The 21321-nt window shown below is 37.1% G+C and overlaps 1 protein-coding gene across 5 annotated transcripts in view; it reads left to right on the plus strand.

Moving 5' to 3' along the window:
* LOC107746840 (rho-related BTB domain-containing protein 1-like) overlaps nucleotides 1-21321 on the plus strand; it is a 53915-nt gene that overhangs the window by 17339 nt on the left and 15255 nt on the right. For 4 of the 5 annotated variants that reach the window (XM_016561166.1, XM_016561167.1, XM_016561168.1 and 1 more), the window contains 2 exons: nucleotides 19312-19513; nucleotides 20946-21049. In XM_016561166.1, the coding sequence (XP_016416652.1) occupies nucleotides 19322-19513; nucleotides 20946-21049 (296 nt within the window). In that variant the 5' untranslated portion in view covers nucleotides 19312-19321. Of the gene's footprint in view, nucleotides 1-8030; nucleotides 8360-19311; nucleotides 19514-20945; nucleotides 21050-21321 lie in introns of those variants that run through there. The other variant, XM_016561165.1, reaches the window with a different exon arrangement.

Raw genomic sequence — 21321 nt, forward strand, 5'->3', positions numbered from 1 at the left:
AGCGGCGCTTTCACGTTATGGTATTACAACTGTGAAATTACAAACAAAAAATACACATTCTGAGACATGAACTGAAATGAATTGTGAATTTTATTAACATTAAATCGTCCTCCTCCCATTTTCACCTTAAAATTATCGGGAGGCTGTGCCTCCCCCGACGAGCCGCCACTGGCTGTGGACATTTTAATGATGTCCTTACTACCTTTCTGGGCCTTGAACATATCAGTTGGCTTGATTTCTATGCAGGGTCAGAAAGCTCTCGGATTTCATTAAAAATATCTTAATTTGTGTTCCGAAGATGAACGGATATTTCGTATCATAGCAACCACAGCATCTCAACTGAAAAAAACGCTGCGCTGCAGAAACGCTCTGAAGCGCTCACAGCTGGCTTTAGCTGGCTAAAAATGCTTTGGTGAACACACGGCCTTAAAGGGTTAGTTCACCCAAAAATGAAAATTCTGTCATTAATTACTCACCCTCGCGTCATTCCAAACCCATAAGACCTTCGCTCTTCTTTGGAACACAAAGTAAGATATTTTTGATGGAATCTGAGAGCTCTCTGACCCTCCCATAGACAGCAATGATATAACCACGATCAACGCACCGAAACGTAGTAAGGACATCGGTAAAATAGTCCATGTGACATCAGAGGTTCAACCGTAATTTTACGAAGAATAGTAATTCTACGAGAATATTTTTTGTGCGCAAAGAAAACAATAATAACATAATTTATAAGCAGTTCTTCTCCCCGAATTACTGTCTTCCGCCATTTTGGAGAGTACCCCAGAACGTAATCAACGTAATCAGTCTTGTTTACGTTCAGCATGTGCGCGCTTTCTACTGAAAGTAAACAACGCTGATTACATTGATTACGTTCTAAGCTACTCTACAAAATGGCGGAAGACGGTAACTCGGGGAGAAGAATTGCTGATAAATTATGTTATTATTGTTTTCTTTGCACACAAAAAGTATTGTCGTAGCTTCGTAAAATTACGGTTGAAACCCTGATGTCACATGGACTATTTTACCGATGTCCTTGCTATATACGTTTCTGTGCGTTGATCGTGGTAATACCATTGTTGTCTATGGAGGGTCAGAGAGCTCTCAGATTCCATCAAAAATATCTTAATTTGTGTTCCGAAGATGAACAAAGGTCTTACATGTTTGGAACGACATGAGGGTGAGTAATTAATGACAGAATTTTCATTTTTGGGTGAACTAACCCTTTAATCTAGTTGCCCAATGTAGATATGCTGATTAAGCTAGTGAGGCTGTTTGGGGTTGAGTTGTGTAGGACACATTACATGACTTCTACTTTTCTTTATTCTGCTTTTATTTCAATCATGATTTGAATTTAACATATTATGGATTGAGAGGAAAATTTAGATATTCCACCATCTCCATTAATTTGAAGTAATCAATGAAATATTCTTGGCAAATACAGCCTTGCATTATCTTTTATGTGACAGCGCAGGTGTCATTTTTCAAAAACGTCCCCTCTGAGTCATAACTGTCATTATAGTCTCAAATTTCAACCTATATGTGCAAAATTATATTACTCAATTAATTCAAGCCGAAGTGTGGTTCTCTTGAATGAATCTTAAGCCGTACTGTGCTTGGCCCCGGTGTAGCCCTGTGATTAAACAGCTGAGTAAAGGCTTAATGAGATTAGCCTCTTCATTTGAGCGGGTTCTGCTTAAAGATGTTCACATTTAACACATGAGTCACATCTTGCTAAGAGAGGCAGCATGTCTGTCTCCTACTCTACTAAAAGATTAGATGTTATGGTAATAGTAAAGATACGAACCACGAGGATGAGATTATCAAAATCACATCTGACTCACAATGTCTTTCATGTTATGGGATAAGCATATAAGGCCTGTAGTAGCTTAGAGTGACTGTAAAAGCATTTATCATCTAAAGTTAGATGTGAAATAGTCCACTGAAAAAACAAATTAACCGATTGAAGATTTACAGCATTGCCTGTCAGTGGCTTAAAGGTATTATTAATAACCCCATTCTAATGAACGCTGGGGAATGGGCTTGAGTGAAGTCTAGAGCAAGGTTAAGCTCACTCCATCTTCATCAAAGATGCTTTATGTCACCGAAGAATGCAGGAAAGCCACCTCAAAGCTATCTTACTCTCTCGTCTGTCATTTCTTCAAGCCTGTTGTTTGCAGTAGGAGGAGTGTAGTTGCCATCAAACAAACAATAGCATCACTGCATTCTCTAGACTGGTGCTGGGTGGAGGAGTTGTGTTTGGGAGGTGGTTTTGCCATTGGGTATATCATATGAGTGCTGGCCTCCACTTTGTGTTTGTACTAAGGCTGGGTATCAATACAGATTTCACAATTCAATTGTGATTTATTTAGGGTACATTTCAGATAAAATACTTACATATAAAATAAATTATCTGTGTGATAGTACTGCACATTATACAGTATTTCAAAATTCAAGTGCTTACTTGTCTTTTAAACCTGTTCATTAAGAACCGTCAAGCTGTATGTCTTTTGATTCACAAAAAAGAACTGGCTCATTAATTGTTTGTTAATTAATTGAGCCACACTGTATGTTTATGATTCACTAAAAAAATCACTTTGTGAGAGTCATGTGTCAATGAATCAGGACATATTGGTCATGCTGTATGTTTGTGATTTATTAAACCCTGTTATTGTTACCCTGAAACAACATACAGAACTACCACATTTTGCTATAAGTTTGATTGCATCATATAATAATTGCTGTTAATAGTGTTCATTGTCTGTTTGATTACGTCTTAAATTGATTTTTCCGTACATTTCTGCCATATGTACATTAACTGACAGTCACCACTGATAAGCTACCACTAAATATTGTAGAAACTTAATTTGCTGTAAAGTTGCTTTGCAACGATTTGTATCGTGAAAAGCGCTATACAAATAAACTTGAATTGAATTGAATTGAATTGAATTAAAAATAAACTTTGTTGTGAATCGGGCCACACTGGTCATGTTTTATGTTTTTGGTTCACCCAAAAGCACCAGCTCATAAGAGCCGTTAATTTCAGGAATCGGACAACACGTTGTATGTTTTTGATTTACTAAAAATAACTGGCTCATAAGAGTCATTTGTTTGCCATTTAACCTTTTTGCATGTGGACTCAGTAGCTGTTTTGTGCGGTTATTTTGCTGTACTCAGTGATTTTAATGCATCACATTCAATACAGGCTGTAAACTCGAATTCACAACTTATTAAAATATGATTTATTGGCACCAGCGATTCAGCAATGCAGTGATTCATTAGCAGGGAAGTTGAACTGCTGGAAAGTGATTCAAGAAACTCTGAAACAGGGAACCTTCTAATTTGTGAAACTATTAATTTTATTAGTAGTAGAGGTTTTACCATTTTAAGAATAAATATTGAGATTGTACAAATGAAATCGATATAGTTTCCCATCTCTAGTTTGTAGGTGTGTTTGTGTGTGATAACCTGACACAAGCTGCTTTATGTAAGTGGGAAGACTGATGTATATGACAACATATTTGAGGAGGTGTGAATATATTTTAGGATAGTGGAAAACTTCAAGGTTTCTGAAATAAACACAATATACATAAAATCATTAACTGAGTCACTCATCACAGCACTTAGACTATTTATTACTCTATAGATGCTTTGCAGATCAAACACTCACTACTATATCACAAAATGCTCATGATACATGCAATTATCACTTTAATGCTATTAAAATTGGTCCTCCCAGTGTTCAAAAGAAAAGTTACCACTGTATAAGAATGCACTTTTTACATACTTTGGAAGAAAGTTGGCACCTAGTGTGCTATAAATCAGAACAGTATGTATATACAGCTGGCATGAACTCACAGTGTTAACATGCTTGGAGAGCTTGAAATTGTGCGTTGATAAGAGAGTGTGGCCTGTCCCAGTGTTGTGGAGATAAAGTCTGTCTCACATTCTCCCCTCTGTGCCCACCTCCATCATACCCCTGTAATCTCCAATAAATGTACTCCTAAACTTTCTGTTCATTAAACCTGACTGAATTCATTTTGATTAATCATTTCTGACTTAAGTAATTTATAGCTACACTTTTGGGTTTTGGTTCTGTATAGATTATAATCTAATTTGAATATAACTGTGTCTCCCCTCTTCATGGACGATGATCAAGTTCGTAATAATTACACTGGGGAAAAGTAATTTTGGTCACATTTTATTTTAAAGTCCAAACCATTTTCTACGACTTTTGCCTCAATAAACTCCTAATTTGCTGCTTATTAATAGTTAGTAAGGTAGTTATTAAGTTTAGGTATTGTGTAGTGTTAGGGATGTAGAATATGGTCGTGCAGAATATGTGCTTTATAAGTACACTTTATAAACAGCCAATATCTTATTAATAGGCTTGCTAATAAGCAACATAGTGAGAATTGGTCCCTATACTAAGGTGTTACCATAATTTTCTGCCAGAACATTATGCAATAATTTTAAGGACATTTCCTTTAACCCATAATACACAACGCAATGAAGAGAAAAATGCAAAATACAGCTAAAACACCTCCATAATGCAGTACATTGAGGCATATTTTTATGGATTTTACAGTGTATAGCAAAACTTTAATTAATGGCCATATATCTAAGCATTCTTTCTTTATCCCCTTTCATTCTACACCCATTCCCCTTTTCTCTCATTTTCTCAGCGTTGTTTTTATAAATCTTATCTTTGTTTAGATGTCCTGCACACAACCTCACAAGCCTCTCACATGGGCAACACCATGCCACTGTTTATGGACTGATACCAGGAAACCTCCCCCTGTTCTCAGAATGTCAATCTCATCTTTTTCTCCACATTATGCGCTTAAGGACTTGTTTGGAGACTTTGTGTCTTACCCCTTCTTGAACACAAGCTGACAGGAGTGAGTGTGCAGCATACATTTCCCTGTTCCCACTTGTGATGACAGTTTGTCCGCTGGTATCGCTGTACTGATTTACTGCCGTCCTATATGACTTCCTGTCTATGCCTTTTTGCGGGTGAACTTCGTTGCATTTATGCTCCTTAAAAAGATTCCCCATTGTATAACAGGTCTGACCTACTTTGCCTAGTCTGAAGCTGAATATGTTTGCAATAGAAAGTGTTACGCATCCAGTTATGATAGCTGAACATACAGTGTGAGCATGAACACAATTTGTAAGGACCAGCCACCTTAAATACACAGTGGATGCATGTTTATGCCAAGTGAGAGTATGTGCAAGTTTGTTTAAAAGAGAATGATAAAGGTAAAAAAAAAACATATTTTAATGTGCATGTATGTCTAAATGTGTGTGTGCTCATGACCTGCGCTCACATCCACAAGCCACAATAACAAACATAGCTCAACTCAGCAGGAGACACCTCATAATGTTTCCCAGGCTCATCCTTCATCCACCCAGTCTAATTTATGTTTCGACTCTCCATTTCCTTTGCTTTGCACTGTCATAATGTCAGTATAAGAAGCCTGACTGTAAATTACAGGCTCAGACACTTTCACTAACCTCACCTCATAATACATCATTCCATTTAAACCCTTTCATAGACAAATCCCACAATGCCCACATGTTCATAGTTGCGAGTTGCACGTCTCTCTCGATTCTCCGTCTCTCACTCTCATTCCGGGGGCTCCAGAGGGGCCAAAGGGGCATCATTTTCTCAGGGCCCGCTGTTGCACTGGCACTGGCATGCCTGCTAGAGTCCAGCTGGGTCTGAGATGGATGGCAGAAAGGGCTGCATTGACTGAAGTGTGGGAACAGGGTCTGTTTGTGCTTCACTAAAATCTGTGACTGACATCACTGAAAGACTTTGTGCAATGACATCATGGTCCGACCACATCCGCAGTCTGGATGTTTGAGAAGAGAGAAGTTTTTTTAAGTGCTCATTGTTTCAGTGAATATAGTCCAAGTTTGAATACTATAAAAACGGGAACACTATGCAGTTGGGTGATCTTTTCTCTCTTTCTCTGCACTATCTAAAGGTCTGTGTTGTGTTTTATACCAGTAGAAATCACTAGAGGTCAGTGTTTATTACTTGCTGTGTCAGTTTTAGAATATCACAGGGACAAATGAGTTCCACTATACCCATAAAATGATAAAAGTTTATTATTCAAGTCTCCCCAAACAATAATTCTTGTTCTTGTGCTGAAATAATAATAATAAAGCATAAGCTAAGCTTGTTTTTATTATGTGTAACTTTTTTTATTGACATTAACTGCTTAACATAATGATGTTAAACATAACATGTGTAAATATATCTGAAGAGTAGCCTAATCAAATATCAAGCAATCCCACAGAATTTGCCAATACAAATGTTTTAGATCCTCAATTGTTGAAAGCCATTAAATGTCTTAAATGGCATTAAAAAGTCTTAATATTGTTTGCCAAGCCTGGATGCTGCAGGCAAAACCAAAAAAAGAAAAAGAAAAGAAAAAAAATCAGAAGAAAAAATAAAATTCACAGTGTGAGCTCAGTGTTTTTCTCCAGTGTAAGAGATGTTACACATTATATGCTGCACTTATATTTTTATAGCAGATTTAACACTTTAACTTTTAAATCATTTTAATAGGCTGTTATAATGTTAATTTATTTTAAATACACTTAAGACCCCCTAAAGGACACACACACACACACACACACACACACACTATCCTATAGTAGCCTATGCTTAGTGTCCATCTAGATTTTTGTTGAAAAAGAGAGGCTTTCTGTTTGATAAAAGCACTGCACATCATTTTATTTTACATTTATTGTGCAGCTGTCACTCTTATGTGGACATTTAATTGTGCATTTAATAGCATCTTGGTTTTACAATTTTATCATTTACGATAAAGAAGAGTGTAGAACGAAACACTGCAGTGCACCGGTCTGTCATCTGTCAATGGATTATATATAGTGACACGCAAATGTACAATACCTATGTGACTGAAACCTTAAAGTGGAAATGAAGCAGTCAGTCAAGTTTACATTATTTAGGAAAATAACTTCCATTTTAATAAAAAAATATATAACAAACATGATTAATGTAACCATTTTAAAGAAAAAAGGATGTTTTGTTATAGCTTCTGGTCCGATTGTTCAGATAACGTTAGGTGATTAGTTAAACACTACGTCCTGTTAACAGCAGGAAAGCTAATTGTATTCGCAGGTGAACATAAAATATGATATATACAACTGGTGAACCAGTCAATGTAATGCATATGTCTTAATGGTCTGACATAACAATAAATTGCGACATGAATGATATTGCATGAAGTGTTGTTTGTTTACATCACGTTGGGCCTCGCATTATGAAGAAAACAATATTGGGATACCACGATCAAAACTTGGCATATAGACAGTTTGATGTTGAATATTCATGCAAATTATGGTGAAAGCCAAATTATTTGTGTGTTAAAATAACCTTTGTGCGTTCAAATGTAAAGAAATGCTTGTATTACTTCACTGGCTATCGGAGCGAACCAACCCCGTGACGTCACACGCGGTGGTACTGCAAGATGGCGGCGCCCTTGCTCCAAAAGCTATAACAAAACATCCTTTTTTCTTTAAAATGGTTACATTAATCATGTTTGTTATATATTTTTTTATCAAAGTGGAAATCACTTAACTAAATAATGTTAACTTAACTGACTGCTTCACTTCCACTTTAAGTTACGCGTGCTTTCGTAATAAAATAACGTAAGCATCCGTTGAATATCCGCACCAGTAATTCAGTGGATGACACTAGTTTTTCAAACGCAACTACAATGTGTTCTGCCGTAGAAAACGTTTTGTAACCTCTCCGCCTGGCAGAGCATGTTTGAGTCTAAACAAATGACTGGTATGTTGTGGGTTAACGGGCCGAGCGTTCCAGACGGGGCGGGGCCATCGGCTGCGATGAATTTGATTGGCTGCCAGTCACAGTTACACGGATTCGGGGAGAGTTCAGTTTACGTGACGCACGAGGAGGGGCGTGTCATTGGCAAAATCAGCTGTAGAAACAATAACACACCAACGAACGCACCAAAATGAGAGCTTACCTATAAATGTCAGTAATTTCAGGAAAAAGAGGTATCGTTGAGAGAGCGAGGGATAGATGTAGCACACTTAACGGTTGAGGTTCTTCACTGCATTCTGCAAACTTGTTTCAGGGGATCTCTTTTAGCTCTGCAGGGAAGGCGAGTGTGAAGATGCTGCCTTTGTGTCAGCCGTGACACGCCAGCGAGTTGAACACAAAACAGTCGCGAGTTTTCCAGAGACGTCTCAGTCATTTCACGGTTTTATTTGATCTCCTGCACCCGGTTTAACGGGAGCCAGGGGGGAATCACTCGAGGACTGGCATGTGGGTCAATTCTGGAAGCGTCGGAAGGTAGGGTGGCGAAATTGCACTTTGTTTCACCACGCGACAGTCATGCAGCATTTGTCTGCGGATTCTCTATGTTGCATTCTTACACTCAACACTGCATCAAAAACGACTTGTAAAAACACACAGTCACACATTAACCACCGCCCATCCTAAACGCTTGATGTTGGAAACGTATGGCAAGCCGGTCTAACATGTATTCACTCTAATAATTCTCATTCATTCATATACTAGTACTGATTAGAATCTGTTCAGTTAGTCACCACTCATGTATTTCAATGTAAGCCTTTTCTGCTAGTCACTGTCCCACCAGTGACAAGTAAATGTTACTTTGTTGCTAGTAACTAATTTCACAGTGTGGTTAATCTGTATCAACTATTCACTTCTTACTAGTTATGTTTTTTTCTATGTTCTAAGTTTTTGGCTTCTCTCCTGTAATAAAATAACACGACCATCTTCGGAAAAAAGCGCAGTGTGTTTAAAATAATGTGTATAAACTAGGGCTGTCAATCGGTTAAAATATTTAATCACGATTAATCGCATGATTGCCATGAGTTAACTTGTGATTAATCACAACTTAATGTTTATTATTATGTTTATTATTAGTGAAACCAAAGTCAACATAGAGCATGAAGACTAGACATGTTTCATAGGTCATAGATGTTTTTCAAAGAACTTGTTCATGTCTATTAGACACTTGAAAAAAGAACATAGAAATACTAGGTTCCCATTACTTCTCTTTATTTGCACTGAGCAATTTACTTACACAAGCATGTTTACATTTTCGCATGACAGGACAGCTCACTTCTTCTGAACATGCTGTACATTTATTATTTATTATTACATTTGTTTGCCTCTCTGTGCCCACATACTGTATTTTGATGCAGCTAAATTCTCAATAAAACTGTTTTCATTTATATATTTTACTGTTTCTGTTGTCAGACAATGGAATGAATATGAAATAGTGACTGAAACGCGACCCATTAAGACTACATAACATAACCAGCTCTCCCTTCCAAGATGTTCATCTGCACAAAATTTATAATCGAGCCGTCGTCTGATGTAGAGGTCGACCGATTGATTGGCTTTTGGCATTTTTTAATTAATCGCCATCGACCGATTGTGCTGCAAATTAGGCCGATTTATAGGCAGGCGCATCTGCGGGCAGCTAAGCGTTGTTGCGGAACTCCCTCTGAGACTGCGTGAGACGGAGCAGCTCACACTCTGCAGCCGAGGCTTGTTCATACACAGCTTCAGCTAATGGCAGGGCAAAACAAACCGTTTCGAAAGCGTAATTACATTTTACCCTACTAGAATTGATGCCGGAAAGTTATCATACCACAAATAGATTTGAATAAAATGAGCGCTTCACGTTTCAAAATTAAAAGCTTCGATGTCATTTTCATTTCATCTTTCCTGTAATGCCTGATAAAGTAGCGTTTGTGAGCGCAGTGCTTATTTGATTACCGAATGGGGAAAAAAAAAACATCGGCCAAAAAAATCGGTATCATATATCGGCCATTGGCTGCCCTGATTTCTAAATATCGGCATCGGCCAGTGAAAAACCCATATCGGTTAGAGAAGCAACATAATGTGTTTTAGCTGAAAGCGCTGCTCCTCTCAGCCACTCGCGGAACAGAGCAGACGCAGAGAAAGAGGTGTGTGCAATGCGGGAAAGACCTCGCGCTCGTGCGGCAGTACTGGTGAGTCTCAGAAACTAAATAAGGTTTGGGCAAACCCTAAAGATTTAGCTAGGCACTTAAAAAAAAAAAAAGTAGCTAAATCTAGCGACAAAGTCACTGAGTCAAAAACACTGTGCATCTCCATTTTCCCAACTACGGGATAGGCCACGGGTCAAACAGAAAATGCGCGCTGTGTTAATCGCGCGTTAATAAAATTAGTGCCGTTAAAATGAATTTGTGTTAACGCGTTAACGTGTTAATTTTGACAGCCCTAGTATAAACCAAATATAAGTTGTCGTAAAGTTGCTTAAACAATCAGAAACAAAACAGCATAATATATGTATAGTTTAATACAAAGGACCGAAAACTAATCACAAAGAGTTTTTTTTTTTCATTTTAAAAACATGAGATGAAGAGGGATGGGGAAAAACCACCATAAAGTCTCGAGACATGTTTTTTTAAAAGTTGAACTTGCATTAATTTTACATGGCTTTCTAAACATGCGTCTCTCTTGTGCAAGACGCAAGTGCAACGGTAATAGATGTCCCTATAGAAAATTAAATAAATATGTGCTCTGTGTGAATGACTTGGTTTCAGTTTTGCCGTAGATCTTCTCTGCGTTGATGTTCTCTTTGTCCGCAGTATTTTGAATGAGCCGCGCCGCATCTAGTGGATTCAACTGGATAGACTAACAAAAGCATTAAAATGCAATGGCACCTACATTGTCATCACATCTCATGTGCCACTGATAAGGCTGCCTGACGCACACCTAAAATTCAAATGCAACGTTTTTGCATTCGATTGTGGATTTTTATTTTGAATTCAATAAATATTCGAAATTGGAAATTTAATTTGACAGCCCTACATCTCAGTGTCCAGTAAATTCATGCTAGGTTGTCTTCAGTTAGTACTAGTCAGTCTAAACTACTGGAACACATACTTGCACCTAATGAGTGAGTGACGTTGTTGCATTTAATGTTTTATTAGTCTAGCCCACGAGATGCGCAGTTGCTGCGTTATGCATTCAAAATATTATAGAAATATAAGAGCTCAATGCGGAAAAGATCTTGATTAGGTTAAAATCAAAACCAAGCCATTCACACGGAACGCATATTCAGCGCATTTTTTAGATGGACAAATATGACTGCTGCACTCGCGTCTCACACAAGAGATTTAGCCATGCAAAGTTAAAACCGTTTAAACTTTTAGAAAACACGTCACAAATTTGTGGAGGTTTATCCTATTCACTGCGTCTCATATGTTTTTAAAAGCAATCTGAGTGAATGGCGCTTCGGCTCTTTGGATTAAGCAGTGCATAAATACGTGATGCTGTTTTGTTCATAATTGTTTATGCAATTTACGAAATTATATTTGATTTATATGAGTTAATGTAGACGTAATGCACCTTTTTTTTACTTATTTCCTTGCGTTGACAATTTAAATGTGCTGCATTATTTTGCTCATTGCGCCCTCCTGTGGCCTCGGGAGGCAAGACAAAAGTTTCCTTAAAGGGGTCATATGGTGCGATTTCAATTTTTCCTTTCTCTTTGGAGTGTTACAAGCTCTTGGTGCATAAAGAAGATCTGTAAAGTTGCAAAGACTAAAGTCTCAAATCCAAAGAGATATTCTTTATAAAAGTTAAGAGTCAACCACGCCTACCTTAAACAGGTCATTCTAACACGCCCCACATGTCTACGTCAAGATGTGGGAAGATTTGCATAACACCGCCCAAATGTTCACCAAAGAAAGAAGGCGTAACTTTTATTCTTGCTGTAGTATTGTTGTTGCCATCGCCATGTCGTGAAGGCATTGTGTGATTCGTTGTGAAAGCGAAACTACTTTGTTTGGCCTTCCAAAAGAGGACGATATCCGCTTCGTCATGCCTGGAGCTGATCCGTGCTGGTTGCTGAGAAAATACATCAACTTCACGCTGTGGATCGCAGGATCTGCTTTCACCGTGGACGAAGCGGAGTCCAGCCCAGGGGTCGTCACATGTGGTTGCCGCAGGCCCGCTGGCCGCTCCTTCGTCGAATCCGCTGGCCGCGCCGTTCTCAAGCCGCTCACTCTTGCCCACCGTGTGTGACGCTGTGTGTTTCGTTGTGAAAGGGAAACTACTTTGTTTGGCCTTCCAAAAGAGGACACGACTAGACATCAGTGGTTAAGTTGTATTTACAGCACTGTTCCAGAACAGTTTAACCCAAATATTCAGATGTGTGCAGCACATGTTATGGAGGACTGTTTAAAATATTTGTTGTTTGTCTCAATAAATTGGTTTAATTTAAAAATACAGTGGTTAAATTAAAAAAAAAATTATATTGTTCTTTGTTTTAAAAAAGGTTATAAAAAATGTCAATAATTATCAATACTGAACGATATGAAACATTATATCGTTGATACATTTTTTAGTTATATCACCCAGACCTATGATAAATTGACAAAAATTTGCAATTTGTTTCCAGTAACAGTGTTATAGTTATTTGTCTCTGCTGGCATAGTAACATAGAATACTTGTTGCTGTTGGGATGATGAATAGTTTCTAATAAAATTGAAAAACATTGTAGCATCACGTAGCTAATAACATAACAATAGATACTGGTCTTAAGGAATAAATGATAAAATGGCTTGCCATAGAAAGCGTGTCTTTGTATCACGTAGCGGTTGCTGCAACTCACCACCTCTTTGTTTTGGCCAGTTTGTTGCTATGCTTCCTCTCAGTCTTCATAGAATAGTTTTTTTTCCCTGTGTGTGTATGATTTCATTTCCCACTGCACACTCTGATTCGGTGGCGAGCATGGGCTTGGCTCACCTTTTCTTGCATCTTTTTCTCTCTGTATTATATGAACTCACATTTCATTCACTGGCCGTCCGTTTCATCTTAAAGCGAGAAATCCTCTTACTGAGAGAATTCACTACTGGTTTATGTTTCTCAATGAAGCTCATTCTGAATGGGTGCTGAATTAGGGCTTCTTAGAAGTATGAATGGGGGTTTGTCAATGACTGCCCCTACACGTTTAACACAATGCCTTTACACCTGATCTAATCGCAGGAAATATCTTGAGCATTTGAATTCTTCGAAATTCCACCATGGTGCATATTTTTATTGTTTGTTTCTTTGTAGGCATGAGCCAAGCTCTCCCGCTAATGCTATTGTGAGATCTTACTGACTCTTTGTCCATTATAATCAAGGGATAAAGTGAAGCGTTTTAGTCTTTTGCTGATTCAGCAATCATTGTTTTATGATGTGACTTTTATATTGTTCAAACATTACTTGTCAGCAATAAACTGCTGCTACACACTCATTACGTACTGCAGTGAACGTCCTGCTCTGTCATGCTGTTCAGTACTTGATAAGACAATTGTAGTGTGCTTTCTCTTTTGCTGTGACTCACATTCTATATTACAACTTGTAACCAGCTTTTTCATATGCTTAACTTATCTGACAATATTTGATCAGAGTGACATGTATTATAAACATAATACAAATACAAATGCTAAGCAATCATCCATAGCAAAAGTGATCTCAGATAAGCCGCCACTATCAGCACTGTTTGAAAACATTCACTTCAGCGGGTCCATTGAGAGCTGAAGCCTTAGCTTTTTCCATGGCTGATTTTAATGAGTCTCTCATTGCTGAGTTTGCTCTCAAGGGTAAAGGTATGGTTATATTTATAGTGCACATGACAGCTTAGGTCCATAGGACTCATGATGCTGTAGTCCATGTGGGCCACTGTGCTAAATAGTTAAACTCTTGCTTAAGACTTCATTTGTGGGTCACTTTGTTATGAATCATCTTGACTTTTGCACATCTCGCTGTGTAATTACAGTAAATTGTTGTTCTTGCTGACATGACCGTATAGCATGAACAGCATAAGTGTGAGTAGACTGCAGTTGCAATCAGTTCAAGGATCATGGGAAAATACCAGCAGATGGTATATATTGCTCCCAAAAAGATTTTGGACACTTTTGGACATTTAATTCCAACTAATATAACAAAATATTACATGACTAAATATCAAACCATGTGACATGTGTAAAAAAATATGCTGTTTTTTATTCTGAGCCATACTTGTAACCAACTGGTTTTAAAGGGGATTTTTAATACATGTATGAAGTCAGTTCTCCTCAAGTTCACCCAGATCTCCGAGCAGAGTATCCACAGGTGTAGTTCAATGTGGGTGTAGTTCAATGTGCCCTAAGTTCAAGTGGACTTGGAAGTATCACAATGATGAAAGTATAATTAATATATTATATATCTATAAATATACTGTATATAATATATAGGGATCAGTGAGCAAAAACCCTGTAATGAATTATAATGAAAGATTATGCAAGTTATTTTTAATTTTACATGCTGTTTTTTAATCAGTTTAAAGGTGTGATGTACGAAACAGCTGACAGACAACAAGTGTAAAGTTAATCACTTGATTTTCACACTTTGCTTTATATAACACAAACATTTCGTTTTGACACCACATATATAGAAATGAATAATTTGCAGCATTTTGAATTTAGTTATTTGGATTTATTGTCCATAATATAAACCTTTTTATTTATTTATTTTTTTAGGCTACTTCTGTGTCATGTTTCTGACTTGAATGGGTGACATGTTGTAATAACGAATGCCTGACCCAAGTGCACTTAATCATTTGAAACCTAACAAACTTGTTTTTGTCTAATGTTTTGCTATAAAATTTGTATATGTGGTATATTTCTTTTAAATAATTTCTGCTTGGTTTGTTATTTTGTTATAAAATGCAAAGACATTCATACATTAAATGTGACTTAAGCATCCAGTCAGTCACTTTTTGTGACCACTGCATATGAAGTAAATAAAACGCCCTTAATGTGTTTCACTGAAACCGCTATCGAACATGCTGACACAGTAGTAGATCTCCCAGTGTTTCAGTGGTTAATTCCTCTGTTACTCCCCAGGGACTGATGGCATTAAGGAGAAGGATCTAACTCATTCTCTGATCTGGAGGACTCAGCACTGAACGACTTTATGGCCCAGCTATAAAATGTGATCGATCCACTAAAAGACTTGACTCTTTGCAGTTCAGAGGCATGTGGTGTAAGACACTCCAAGGTGCTACGCTGCGGTGGTGCATTGGTTAGCTCAGTGCTTACCAGAGAACAGTATTTTGGAACGGTTGGGAAATACTGTGTCAAATCTGGTGCGCAGCAACACGCTGCTCTACTTTAACTTGTTTACTGGCAGCAGGCAGGAGACCACCGCGTTACATAAGTCGTCTACACTCATGGCAGACCCTGTCTTTACATGTCCCCTCTATAAATGCTTATAAATATGCCTTTATAAACACCCATGCAGACACGCTCAGGGGCAAAACACTTGGCATGAAGCATTGGCGGAAACTACAGAAATTAGGTCACTATGACAGGCAGGGGGTTAACATCCAGTGTGTGTGTTTATACGGTTAGGGTTGATTTAGTGTGTATATTTGGATATTTTCTTTTTTTTTTCAGTGTTTCAAAAAAAGGGTTTGCAGGTGCTCTCTAAGAGCAAGGGTTAGTCTTGAATTCTGGTTATGTGACAGCAGAGAGAGCAGCCTTTGCCACTGGAGCTGTTATGTAACACACACACACACATACAGTGCAGGAGGGGTGAGCAAGTCTCTGTTGCCCGGCTGTCTAGAACGACAGATGTACAGAGAGGGAAAGGACAGTCAAACTTACTGAAAAATAGTTTTTTTTTTTTTAGATTTATCTCATGAGGAGATCCTCAAAATATTTAGTTTGAATCCATACTTCAGTTTTAGTGGTTGCCACAAGACATGTGGAGAAAGAAAGCTTGAGAGCACTATAATAAGTTATTATAGCCTATCAAACCAGTTTATTGTTCGTTAACTGTCATATTTGCTTGTGGGTTGTAGTTGGTCCACTTGCCATGATATTCTTCTCTCTATCTACCTACATATTCAGATACACACACACACTGAGGCTGGCAGGACTGAATACAAGCAGACGAACTGTTGTGTGGGCTGTACAGTGTTTGTGAATGGAGTGGGCGTCTGCCACGCGTCTCATCTCTCTCTTTCTTTCCCTCGCTCATTCTCAGACCTTGCCTCCCACTGTCTCTATCACTGCCTGTCACTAAAACAAGTGTTAGTGTGGCACACTGCTCGTCTCATTCCTCATGACAAAACACTGACTCACTCAACTGACTCTGCTAAAAGCTTCATGAGACACCATGTCTCTGGTATCATTGCTTTTATTATACACATTTTTTGTTGTGTTTGTGTGTGTCACAAAAGGAAACGGTATACTTGGTTTGTAGACATTCTCACCAAGTGTTCCTGAAAAAATTTTAATTCTGTCGTCATTTAATCACCCTCATTTTGATTAAAGGGATAGTTCACCCAAAAATGAAAATTTGATGTTTATCTGCTTACCCCCAGGGCATCCAAGATGTAGGTGACCGTTTTTTCAGTAGTTTAACTCAAACCGTTGCAGTCTGTCAGTCTTATAATGGAAGTGAATGGGAATTACGGCTTTGAGAGTCAAAAAAACATACACAAACAAAACCAAATTAAACCCTGCGGCTCGTGACGATACATTGATGTGTAAAGACACGAAACGATCGCTCTGTGCAAGAAACTGAACCGTATTTATATCATTTATCATTTTATATCACCGCAATGTCTGAATTGTCCTGAGCACCCGCTCGCGTCTTCTTCTTCTTCTTGCTTTACGGCAGATCGCAGACTTATAAGTGCATTACCGCCACCTATCTCTCAAATGGACCATTGACACTCTATCTACAATCTCAATTAGGAGTGTCAAACATCAAATTTTCATTTTTGGGAGAACTATCCCTTTAAATCATGTAAGAATTTCTTTCTTCTGTGGATCAAACTTTTTTTTGTTTGTTTAATGAATATCAGTTATATTACACTACTGTTCTGTTCTTTTACTCAACAAAGCTGCATTTACTTGATTTTTACAATTTAGAATAATTAAAATAATAAATGTATTTTCAAACGTAATTTATTCCTGTGATGCAAAACTGAATTACTCCAGTCTTCAGTGTCACATGATCCTTCAGAAATCATTATAATATGCTAATTTGGTGCTCAAGAAACATTTCTTATTATCAGTGTTGAAAATATTTGTGCTGCTTAATATTTTTGTGGAAATGATACGTGATTCATTTTTTTCAGAATTCTTTGTTCAAGATAACATCATTTATTTGAAATAGAAATCTGTGGTAACATTATAAATGTCTTTAATGTTGCTGAATAAAAGTATTCATTTCTTTTAAAAAAAATCTTACTGACCCCAAACCTTTAAATGGTACTGTTATAAAATTATAAAAATCAAAAATTTGTTTTCCAAAGAATCATAGAAGTTCGAAATGACATGACGATGAGTAAATGATGACAAAATTGTCTTTTTTCAATAAAATATCCCTTGAATGTATAGAAGTTGATAATGTAGCTTTTTTAAACATATTAAAATAGAGTTAAATAGTGGAAACATTGTGCACAAGTCTGCACTCTCATCTCTGTACCCACCACCCTACTTTTTGCACGGTGAGAAAACATGCTCAAGTCTGTTTCTTTAAAAATTAGAGTTGGGTCTCCCCGCTAATTTGTTTTTAATCATTTTAGCATTTTTAATATGCAGTCATAATAATCTTCACTTTTATAACATCCTCTATAAATGTTGATGACTCTCACAGAACAGTTATAAAGATTACTGTTAGGTAACACAAAGATGTAGTAACATTTACAGCTCAGTTTCATCAGCCCGTTGTGCCACCATTGTTATGTAACCTGTGAAAGAAGCTTCCTCCAGAGCACCCTTACCACTGACAACATTTCTCTGAAACCTCCTTCACTGATCCAAAACCTCAAAGCTGGCTGTTACATTCCCCTCACGAGGAATTAACTGAGCACCGCTGCTCTAGATAAAACGTCTCTTTACCTATTACGGGACATTTTTGAGTTTGCTAATCTTGGTCAGAATTGGCACCTTGCTACTCAGAATGAATTGAATGAATGAGAATCATTTTTTGACCCCAGTATGTCATTGGAGGCCAGAACTGTGTGACGTCTTTGTCAGTGGAACAATAAACAGTGGCTCCATTAATCTTTCATGAACTCTTTTTATGGAACGTTAGCTGACTTGGACAGCGGAGCTCAGGACGGCTTGTAATGTAGATAGCTGTATCACTTTAGCTGTATCAAAAGAATACACTGCTCTTAGTTGGCCAAGGGTTCTGCCTGTGTGTTTATTCAAGGAAATTCTTTATTGTTTCCAGGAAAGCTAATTGATTTGTGTGGCTCGGTACACTTTTAGTGCATTTACCAAGGGTAATTCAATCCACTTTTAAAGCCACAGAGGAGTTACGGTTCCCAAAATCATTTGTATTTAATTTCATATGGCCTCTTTTATTATAGTGGTGTATTAATATTGATTCTTGTTTTCACATGCTCAAATTTATGTGACTCTCTGAAGCAAGGCAGTTCAGCTTGTCGAACAAATGTCTGCATTCATTACGCAACAAAAATCTGTCATTGTTTTAGGGAAAAAAAGCAATCTCACATTGCTTGCTTTTGTTTGAACCTAAAAGAGAACTTGCTAGTTGTCATGGATATTAAGTTACAGTCATATGTGTTGGCACGCGGGTCTCCTAATGGTTTGTTTCAGCTGCATCCCTCAGCAGAGTTGTTTTTATTTTCTTCTTTTCTCTGCAGAGAGCTGCAGTCTTGATACTTAGCAGGTTTAAGTCAGTGTTTATGTGAGTGTTTGTGTTAACGCTGTTTGTTTCAGTAGCCTGGGAAAAGCATGCGTATTAATGCTCTCTGGTTTAGCTGTGTTCTCTCATACAAATCAACATTCAGTTAGCTTCAGGTGGATTCTTCTGAGACTTTAAAAAAAAACAAAAAATGCACTAGATGCACTTGTTCACATTGACTTTGAAACTCAAACACTTTGAAACGCTGTACAGCCAAGTGCAGAACTGTGTTGACTGTCTTTGTTGTTCCTTCCTCAGACAGAAATAGCTTTTTCTTTAAACTTTGAACATTTGGTGAATGAGTAGTCAGTATTGATGACGCCATTCATTATTGTGGACGTTGATTTGAGTCACCACAGTGAATGGACCGAATTGAATGTTTTGTAACTCTTGTTATTATAATTTTTTTTATTCATTCTCAGTTAAACATAAATGGAAAGTGAGTTTTGTCATGTTTTTCATCAATGCAATGATGATTATCATCACTGAAATGATCTCTCTCCTTCTCTGTCTTTCAGGGCCCTCTCCATGGATATAGACACAGATTATGAGCGACCTAATGTGGAGACCATAAAGTGTGTGGTGGTGGGTGATAACGCGGTGGGCAAGACCCGACTGATCTGTGCCCGTGCCTGCAATACCACCCTTACTCAGTACCAGCTGCTTGCCACCCACGTGCCAACTGTCTGGGCCATCGACCAATACCGTGTGTGCCAGGAGGTGGGCAGACCTTTGGCATATTGTGTACATGTTGAAGAGCACTGAGTGTTGACATAAATAATGTACATCTCATTTGCCGGAAGTCTGACATTGTAATGGAAAAGTTACAGTCAAATAGAAAAATACATATAAACATTACAGTGGAGTACAACCTGTTTAACGAGTGTATTTATATACTTTAGTTTATATAAAATAGTTAAAAAGAGGGGGGGAGTATGTATTGTAAAATATAAATAAATAAACACACACACACACATATATATGTATACACTACAATTCAAAAGATTGGGATCAGAAAGATTTTTAATGTTTTTTAAAGAAGTCTCTTTTTCTCACCAAAGTTGCATTTATTTGATATATATAATTTTATGAAATATTATTGCAATTTAAAATAACGGTTTACTATTTTAATATATTTTAAAACATAATTTATTCCTGTGATGCAAAGCTGAATTTTCAGCATCATTACTCCAGTCTTCAGTGTCACATGATCCTTCAGAAATCATTCTAATAAGCTGATTTATTATCAATGTTGGAAACAGTTTTTACTGCTTAATAATATTTCTTTTGGAACCTGTGATACTTTTTTCAGGATTCCTCGATGAATAAAAAGTAAAAAAGAACAGCATTTATTTAAAAAATAAATATTTTGTAATAATATACACTACTGTTCAAATGTTTGGGGTCAGTAATTTTTTTTCTTTTTTGAAAAGAAATTAATAATTTCTTTTAGCAAGGATGAATTAAATGAATAAAACGTGATGGTAACAACTTATATTGTTAGAAAAGATTTATATTTTGAATAATGCTGTTCTTTTTAACTTTTTATTCATCAAAGAATCCTGAAAAAAGTATCACAGGTTCCAAAAAAAATATTAAGCAGCACAACTGTTTCCAACATTAATAATAAATCAGCATATTGTTAATAAATTAGAATGATTTCTGAAGGATCATGTGACACTGAAGACTGGAGTAATGGATGATGAAAATTCAGCTTTGCATTACATGAATAAATTATGTTTTACAGTATATTAAAATAGAAAACCTTTATTTTAAATTGTAATACTATTTCACAAGATTACTGTTTTTCTGTATTTTTTATCAAATAAATGCAGCCTTTATAAGCAAAAGAATTGTCTTTAAAAAACATCAAAAATCTTACTGATCCCAAACTTTTGAACAGCAGTGTATTTATACAGTAACACATTTTGTGAGATATATAATTTATTTGTATATGCATTTGTAAGTGTTGTGTGCAATTATACATATTAAACTCATTAAAACGAATATAAAATGAAATATACTAATAAAATATTTAAAATAAGAATTGTATTTAAAATTTAATTTACTTAGTATTACATTGCACAGTAGTATGAATATAATGTGTTTGCATTGGTGTACTGGTACAATTAAACAAAAGTGTTTTGTCTAGGTGCTGGAGAGGTCACGAGATGTGGTGGACGAGGTCAGTGTCTCCCTCAGGCTGTGGGACACATTTGGAGATCATCACAAAGATAGACGCTTCGCTTATGGCAGGTCAGTTACACAATATGGAGCTGGATTTGAACTCATAGTGCTCAGTGTCATGGCATGTGTGTTAACCACTAGGCCATGGCACACTAAACCCCTTGATACACAAACACTTGACGTCCCACAATACAGTTCCTCAGATCAATCTTCTGTTTGTTTGTTCTGGTGTCTCTCCACTATTGGCTGTGGCATGTGTTGCCCTGCCAAGGTTTGGTTATTGCCCTGATCCTCCCAGCTGTGAAGGTAATGTGCTGTAAGCCTAGCCAAAGAGCACTGCG

This window comes from Sinocyclocheilus rhinocerous, unplaced genomic scaffold (genome assembly GCF_001515625.1).
Source record: "Sinocyclocheilus rhinocerous isolate Xijiao unplaced genomic scaffold, SAMN03320098_v1.1 scaffold468, whole genome shotgun sequence".
NCBI classification, from domain to species: Eukaryota; Metazoa; Chordata; class Actinopteri; order Cypriniformes; family Cyprinidae; genus Sinocyclocheilus; species Sinocyclocheilus rhinocerous.